The 9,148-nt window shown below is 36.9% G+C and overlaps 1 protein-coding gene across 1 annotated transcript; it reads right to left on the reverse strand.

Moving 5' to 3' along the window:
- Positions 1-7,196: 7,196 nt before the first annotated feature.
- Positions 7,197-8,294, reverse strand: LOC127329318 (uncharacterized). Its single transcript, XM_051355849.1, has 2 exons — positions 7,786-8,294; positions 7,197-7,302 (listed from the first exon to the last, which is right to left on the reverse strand). The coding sequence occupies exons 1-2, from the start codon at positions 8,292-8,294 to the stop codon at positions 7,197-7,199; spliced, it is 615 nt and encodes a 204-aa protein (XP_051211809.1).
- Positions 8,295-9,148: the final 854 nt, after the last annotated feature.

The raw sequence follows: 9,148 nt of genomic DNA on the forward strand, positions 1-9,148 counted from the left end.
GATTTAAAGTATAGGTTCTTGGATGAAACGAATAAATATCTCGTTATTGTGAGCATTAAACTTTCGGAAAAGGAAGAAGAACAATTAATGATGGTGCATAAAATGCACCGTAAGGCCTTTGGGTATTCCCTGGATGACTTAAAAGGGATTAGTTCCTCAATAGCCACTCATAGAATATTCATGGAATATGGAGCCCAACCGGTGGCTGATTTTCAAAAGAAACTCAAACCTGATCTGAAGGAAGTGGTAAGAAAGGAAATCATCCGCCTTCTTGATGCAGGAATTATTTATCATGTCAAAGAAAGTGATTAAGTATTGTTCATTGTGTCCCTAAAAAGGGAGGATTTATTGTAGTACCAAACAAACACAATGAAATGGTCCCTGCTAGAACTATTGTAGGATATAGAATGTGCATTGATTTTATAAAATTAAATAAAGAGATTAGAAAGGATCATTACCCATTACCATTTATACAACAAACTTTGGAAAGACTTGCTAGACATTCTTATGTTTGTTATCCAGATGGATATTCTGGTTTCTCTCAAATAGTTGTTCATCCGGAAGATCAGTTGAAAAAAACTTCCACTTGTCCTTTTGAATTATATGCTTATCGTAGAATGCCTGTTGGTTTATGCAATGCACCATCCACCTTTTAGAGATGCATGACCATCATATTTGCTGATTATATTGAGCACATAATGGAAGTGTTCATGGATGACTTTTCTGTCTATGGAACTTCATTTAACCATTGTTTGCGAAATTTGCATAAGGTTTTGCAGAGATGCGAAGATACTAACCTAGTCTTGAACTAGAAAAAATGCAACTTCATGGTTCAAGAAGGGATAGTACTTGGTCACAAGATCTCGGGAAGAGGCATAGAGGTTAACAAATCAAAAGTGGAAGCTATCGAGAAAATACCACCTCCACGAGATATAAAAGGTATAAGAAGTTTCCTTCGTCACATTGGATTTTATAGAAGGTTTATTAAAAACTTTTCCAAGATAGTAAAACCTTTAAACAATTTGTTACAAAAGTTGCTATTTTTAAGTTTGATGAGAATTGTCTTAATGCTTTCAACATTCTTAAACAAGCTCTCCTTAGAGCTCTAACAATAAAACCACGTGATTTGAGAAAACCATTTGAATTACTTTGTGAGGCAAACCATGAGTCTGTCGGAGTTGCTTTGTCAGCGTGATGGTGATGAACTTAATATCATTCATGATGCTAGTCGTACTCTTAATAACACACAGATAAATTACCCTTGACTGAAAAAGAATTCTTTGCAATTGTCTTTGCCTTTAAGAAGTTTAGATCTTATATTACTGACTCAAAAATTAGAGTATATACTGATCGTAAAGGCTTAAAATAAATCCTAGAAAGGACGGATGTTAAGCCTAGAATGATTCGTTGAAATTTTCTTTTCCAAGAATTTAATTTACATCATACAAACAAGTGAAGAACAACTTGAAGATCAAGAGTCTGCGGATGAAAAAATGCCGCCGCATAAGATATCCATAGTTTTTGTACCGCTAGGTACTCTCCGCTCTTATGAAGATGTTTCTCTTATTCTTTGTGATGGTGCTAGAAAACATTTGCTACCCACCATATAGGAAGGAAAAGGGGAAACAATATAAGAGTCCAAAAGGTAAGAGAACTTTCCGAAAACCATTGTAAGTAAGTTTGAGGTAATTTTAATCTTATCAGTTCGAAGTCTCCAGTGTTTCATCTCTTTGTTTGCATTTTTTAGCTCTTTACGATTCCCTGAGTTAAAAGTCATTTTTTCGACCCCGGTACGGGCGGGCGGTACGACTGCACGCGCCCCACGGAAGGTCGCTATTCTCTCTAGACATTTTCTTAGACTTCATCTATTGACCTCAATACCGGTACGGGCGGGTGGTACGATCGCACGTTGCTCTGGACGATTTCTTTGATTTTTCATCCCCGATCTTATTCTACAGTACGGGCGGGCGGTATGACCACACGCGCCCGTCCGGTCAATCGCTATTTACGCAGTATTTTTTCCGTTCATTCTCTTCCGTTTTATTAAGTAAAAAACAACTTTTCATAGACGGTGCAAACCTCTCGTACCGGATTCTCAGAACATTTTTAACCGCCTTTGTTTGTTTGGATTTTGATAAGGCATCGGGTATGGGCGGACGGTATGGGCTGCGCCTCTGCCGATGGTGGTCGAGCACCCCATAAATTCCTTTTTAAGTCTTTATCTTTCCATATTTGTTGGTATTCATTTTCTGTGCGACCATAACTCTACTCCAACGAGATTTCTCTTTACCTAACCTATAATAAAGTTTCCCAAAACCTCTTGTTCTTCAACCCTTTTCAGATCTTCATCACCAGATGCGTTGTTCATCTCTAGGCAATGGGAAATCTCTCGGCCTCATGCATCCGTCGTGGGATAGCTTCCGTCCAGACTTCATCCCTCAAAGATGACAAGCGTGAAGCTCAAGGTTTTAGCCCAAGAAACCGAGAGCTGTCTTACGACTCCTACGATGAAGACTACGAGCCCTTCATGCATCAAGATCCGTGCGGCTGGAAACAACTGGAGTACTTCGCCATGGTGACGGCATAAGACGAGGAGGCTAGGAAGCCCCACAGGAAAGGGGCGTGTGGAGTCCCTAAAGCTCATATCCAACAACTACGTGTCACCAAGACGTAAGCATAATTGTGTTGATGCAGGAACTTATGAGGAGACCACCGCTCACACTTCCGCGACAAACAAGGTGACGATGAACGCTCGCATCAGTGTCATGCCATTGGAGGAGTGGGACTTCAAACTCAATGATGAACCAACTCCACCAAGCAAACCACTCATGAGACTGCTGGGGAAGTATCAGAATGATGGGCTCTTTCATCGGGACATAGTGCACCGACGCCTCCTGAACTTGGAGAACAATAAGGAGATCAATGAGGTAGTAGAAGTAATCACCGATGCAATGAACTCCATGCACTCTGAACTGCAGAAGGCTCTCTGTCGCATATCTGCTTTGGAGGAGACGAATAGGAATCTCTGTGCTGCTGTCTCCAACGCCATCCCTCCACCTTGAAGCTGCAACGGTATCAAATAATCGCAAGGATTATTTGATCCCACCTGGCTTGATTCCAAGCTTGGGAGATCTATAAAACCTTGTAATTTATCTTTTATAGTTCGCATGTTTGTCTTTCTGTATGCATTTAGTTTCGAATTTCGATAAGGATTGCATTAGTGTTTGTTTAATTTCCTTTGTAGAGTGAAGGGTTCTTATCCTATGAATTATAAGCCGTTATTATATTTGAAGTATGATTGAATCATGATTATTTTATTAGATGTATGAATTAGGATGAGTATTATTGTACTTGCATCCTGGTAATGATCTTAAGGTCTTCCACACCAGTAATTCTTGATAGAATATGAGAAGAAAATCATCTATAAAACATATTATGATCATTGGTTTAATTATGTGCGAGAAAAAATTTAGAAAGAGAAAATGATTGTGAAAGTAGTGTCATGTTATCAAGTTGTTTATGAAAAGGGAAACAAATAAAATGAAAAGAGTTGCTCATTGTTATCATATAAAAGTTAAGCTTCATGATTTTATGATATGTGAAGAAAATAGTATTCATGTTAACTATCAAACATGAAAGGTGTGGAGACCTCTAAGTCATTTGAGTATGAGAATAGTATGGTGTGATTCATTCTCTAGTTCTATATCGATGTTATAATTCTTGTTCTTAAAAATGGCTCATTTATTTTAATGACTCACGCTTCATGAACAAAGATGACTCTGTCCATTAAGCTTTTATCTTGCTCGGGGACGAGCAAAAGTCTAGCTTGGGGAAGTTGATGAGTGCATTTTTAGCATGTTTTTACACCATTATTTCATAAAGATATATCTGAGTATTAATATGATTTTTGTATTTTACCGCGCTACCGCACCCCTTTATGCTTGTCTACACAGGATCTCGAAATAATAAGGCAATGATGAAATATAAATAAAAACTATGATTTTTATGGTATTTTGACATGATAAAAATCATTTAAGCTCTTAATTCTGCGCCTCGGCGAAAGGACAATGCGAGGACAACTTCTAGTAGGTTAGCGGGGATCAGTATAGGGGGAGCCCGCCCGTACCGTGCGCTCGTACGCCGTACCATAAGCACCGCCTCGTCAAATACTTTCATCTCGCCCAGACGGTAGAGAGATTTGAGACACACAACTTCGAAAAACACAGAAACACCGCCCCTGAACAGATCTAGAGGAGGAACTTTGGAGAAGACATCATCCGGGCTGCTATGCGGATCATCAGAGGACAAGGCATCACCGATCCATTCTCCCTGAACCATAGTTGTAATCTTGTTTGCTATTGTGGATTTGTATTCGAATTCATTTCTTTAATTTCATCCCATCCATAAGAGTATGATGATGTTCTTGATTGTTTCCATGTGTGAGTAGTTCCTTTTGTTCTTGGGGAGATGGAGAACCCCTAGCATGAATATGAGATGAATCTAATATGATCTATGGTTTTAAGTTATTAATGTGTGTTAGTTCTCTCTCTTGACATTGTGTGTTGTGCACCATGTAATATTCGCCTTATAGTCTCGAGAGGGAACTATCCTTTGAAGCGTGGTAAAGTGAACGGTGAGAAGTGACATTACCGTATCGGCACTTCAACACATGGATGAGAGGGATAAAGGGGTAAAACCCTTAATTGTGATAGTCAATATGTTGTTTGCAGAAGGTTAGGCACAGTGGTTATTTAGAAATACGATGATCGATGGCTTTATGGGCGCATCTTGTTATGGAGCTCCCTCCACACACAGTATAATTAAAAGCATATTTTATCTTGATTAACATGAATCCTAATGCTAGAGGTGGATCTAATAATCCCCGAGAACACCTTGTCTTATTAAGTTTCAACTAATTTCTCACAACGTTTTTTTTTAATTATTGCTTTGTTTACTTTCTTGCAACTAATTACAACCAACCTTTAAAACACCTTAATCTTGAGATTAAAGAACAATTTATGAGTAGCCTTTAATATATAGTAGCAAGGGGCATTAAGACCATAACTAGTAGCTCCTCGTGGTTCGATACTCTTATTTCGAAACTAGTTACAGTTGATATACACTAGCGAAGCTGATATACACTAGCGAAGCCTTTAGTCCCGGCCTAGTTACCCGTCGGGATAAATGGTCCTCCACATGGCTACGATACAAGGTTTGGGTTGGAGAACCTTTAGTCCCGGCCCGTAATCCCAACCGCGACAGAATATTATTTTTAATAATTATGTTTTTTTATTTTCCTAATTTCATTTTCCTAATTTCATTTTCCTAATTTATTTTTTTCCTTTTTTTATTTTTTATTTTTTTCTTCTTTCTTCTTTCTTCTTTTTTATTTTTTCTTTTTGTTTAACTTGTTACTCTCTCACTTGGACCATTTTTAATACTAATTACACTTAATCCGTAGTTAACTTGTAGACTTGGTCATCACTCCTCGGTCGGTCACCCATCCGCACACTACTCCACCCTCAACATGCTTAACTCTTTGGTTCTTTCCTGCTGCGCTCCCGCGAATGTGATTGTACCTTGTTGTAAATAATACCATATCAATCATATAAACTCTTATACCATTGTGTCACATTTCTGTATTTTTTGAAACAAAAAACAATCTGTAAACATAATTGGACAAATAATATATGATTTATTATTTAAAAATGTGAGTGATTTGAATATAAAATAATTACATTTTTATTCATTTATTATTATTATTATCAAATAATATATGTATTATTCATATAATATGACCAAATAATTAATATCTTGAAATCTATAAACAGGAATTGGACTAATAATATATGATTTATTATTAGAAAAATGTGAGTGATTTGAATATGAAATAATTATGTTTTTATTTATTTATTATTATTATTAGTGTCAAATAATATATGCATTATTCATATAATATGGCCAAATAATTAATATCTTGAAATCTATAAACTAGAATTGGACACGTAATATATGATTTATTATTACAAAAATGTGAGTGATTTGAATATGAAATAAAAAAAATTATTAATTTATTATTATTATCAAATAATATATGCATTATTCATATAATATGGCCAAATAATTAATATCTTGAAATCTATAAACCGGAATTGGACAAATAATGTATGATTTATTATTAGAAAAATTTGAGTGATTTGAATATGTAATAATTATGTTTTTATTAATCTATTATTATTATTATCAAATAATATATTCATTATTCATATAATATGGCCAAATAATTAATATCTTGAAATCTATAAATGGAATTTGACAAATAATATATGATTTATTATTAGAAAAATGTGAGTGATTTGAGTATGAAATAATTATGCTTTTATTCATTTATTATTATTATTATTATATCAAATAATATATGCATTCTTCATATAATATGGTTAAATAATTAATATCTTGAAATCTATAAACCGGAATTGGACAAATAATGTATGATTTATTATTTGAAAAATGTGAGTGATTTGAATATGAAATAATTATGTTTTATTCATTTATTATTAGTATTACCAAATAATATATGCATTATTCATATAATATGGTCAAATAATTAATATCTTGAAATCTATAAACCTTAATTCAACGAATAATATATGATTTATTATTAGAAAAATGTGAGTGATTTGAATATGAAATAATTATTTTTTATTCATTTATTATTATTATCAAATAATATATGCATTATTCATATAATATGGCCAAATAATTAATATCATGAAATCTATAAACCTGAATTAAACAAATAATATATGATTTATTATTAGATAAATGTGAGTGATTTGAATATGAAATAATTATGTTTTTATTTATTATTATTATTATTATCAAATAATATATGCATTATTCATATAATATGGCCAAATAATTAATATCTTGAAATCTATAAGACGGAATTGGACAAATAATATATGATTTATTATTAGAAAAATGTGAGTGATTTGAATATGAAATAATTATGTTTTTATTCATTTATTATTATTATTATCAAATAATATAAGCATTATTCATATAATAAGGCCAAATAATTAATATCTGATTGCACGGAGGCATCATGAGACGACGGGAGTAAGCAATTTGGGTAACTAATGCACCACGGGTTTGCCGCTCCTTGAGTTTGCTGCTCTCTGTCGGTAGAAGTGCTAAATGAGCAGGGCGCCAAGGTTCATCATGTTCTCCATGTCAGGGTAGAACGCGCTGCATATGACGCTCATCTTGGGGCTGGCCATGGCCCCGATATCTCCTTTGCTGAAAAGGGATTTCGCCAAAAAGGCGAAGAAGTAGCGAATATGTGATTCCTATAATGTGGACGTGGAGGAGGCGGCATGGAGTGAATATATTAAAAGACACATATATAGTTCATATATATTGAAAGACACATGGTTCATACATATTAAAAGACACATATATAGTTCATATATATTGAAAGACGCATACTTCATATATATGAAAGACACATAGTTCATATATATATATATATATTGAAAGACACATGCGTAGTTCATATATGTTGAAAGGATCGATTCATAGTTCATACAAATGTACAAGACCACCACTACTCATCATCTCTAAATACTGAGACGACCAATACGGCTATTGTAGCCAACTAGCATTCAATGCCTCCTAGCAATCTCGAAGCCCAAGCGAGCGTCTAGAGCTGAATAGTGCACTTGCTCGTAGCTCAATGGATAGTTTGCCCATCCAAAAATGAGCTCATCTTTTTTTTCTTGCGCTGCGACATCCATCTTCTTCTTCTTCTCAAGGTTTGTCCCAGCGATATAGTTTGCCAAATCATATAGACTTGGAGTGGGCTTGGTGGTGGGGTTTGGGACTACCTTCTGGAGGTCGTACGTAGAAGTGATATGAATGCCATATGGACTTAGCATTTCCACATCATTGCCGATAGCGGCGCCGCGGAATCTGATGTTCCCGTCCTGCAAGAAATCCTTGAGCACTTGTGACACTTCATCCGCATGAATAATCTGGAACACCAACGTCTCGAACGACACCAAGAGTTGAAGGACGGCGGCGCGCTGATTACCTACGCGAGGGTTAGTGAACTCGCAGTCCAAGCCGACACACTTGGTCGTTGTGGCGTCGAGGAAGTCCCTCTTCACGCCGCGGATCCACTTCTCCACCCTTCTTGCACGGAGCACGACCGTGACCTTAAATGCCATCCCTTCGGCCTTGAGGTGGTACACCCGAGTCCGAAGAGCCGGGTCGCGCACGAGGTGCTCCATCGACGAAGGGGAGAGAGCTTTTGCAATGGTGGATGAGAAGATGGGGATGGAGAGAGTGTGTGTGGCAATGGTGAAAAATGGTGGAGCTTATAAAGCATTGGAAGAGGAAGATGAACAGTGGCTGGCCGCGCCGGCGACTCGGATTCCACGCCGACGCTCGATTTCGACGGGGCCAATAATGGCGATGCGCAATCGGCCTCCGCGGGAAACGAACTGTTTGACTTTAGGTCCCGGTTTGGGATACATGTCGGGATTAAAGGGGTTAACGCAGGGGCCGCGTGACGCAAAACCCTTTAGTCCCGATTTGGGAACCGAGCCGGGACGTTTGGGTCCTTACGAGCCGGGACCTATAGGTGCCGTACGCTGTAGCGTTTATAGGGCGACTGGGCCGGGACCAAAGGTGCCTGACCAAAGGCATATTTTCTACTAGTGTTGTGTACTTGCAGTCATCGATCAGCATGATTGATGTCAAATAAATAGCTAAGTTAGGAGGAGTTTGTTGGAATAATGAGTTGTTAGGTGTCAAATGTTTCATCAGAGTTCAGAGTCACACGTTTTTCAGTTAGTTTCTGTTAGCGTTTCTAGTGAATAAGTCCGTGTCATGTACGACTTGATCCATAGTACTAAGAGGCATCGGACCAGTTCCAGATCGTGGGATGGCATGATCTAGTCAGAAGCATGATCACCACGCCTGTAATCATCTGAATAAATAGAAGAAGAAAGAAGAAAAGCAGTAACTTTTACACAGCGCCAAACCTTCTCTCTCCCTCTCTGTTTGAGTTGTTCGTGTGAGATTGAGAGGCCACAAAAACTGAGGAGTAAGGAGAAGGATATATTGACATTAAGGTGATGCT

Source organism: Lolium perenne, chromosome 2 (genome assembly GCF_019359855.2).
Source record: "Lolium perenne isolate Kyuss_39 chromosome 2, Kyuss_2.0, whole genome shotgun sequence".
In the NCBI taxonomy this organism is placed as follows: domain Eukaryota; kingdom Viridiplantae; phylum Streptophyta; class Magnoliopsida; order Poales; family Poaceae; genus Lolium; species Lolium perenne.

Bases quoted from the DNA above. Each gene is read 5' to 3' on its own strand.
- LOC127329318 (XM_051355849.1), bottom strand. From the start codon at position 8,294: ATGGAGCACCTCGTGCGCGACCCGGCTCTTCGGACTCGGGTGTACCAC. The intron at 7,303-7,785 runs GCAAGAAAAAAA...ATCCCTTTTCAG, and splicing joins AAGAAGATGGATGTCGCAGC to CAAAGGAGATATCGGGGCCA.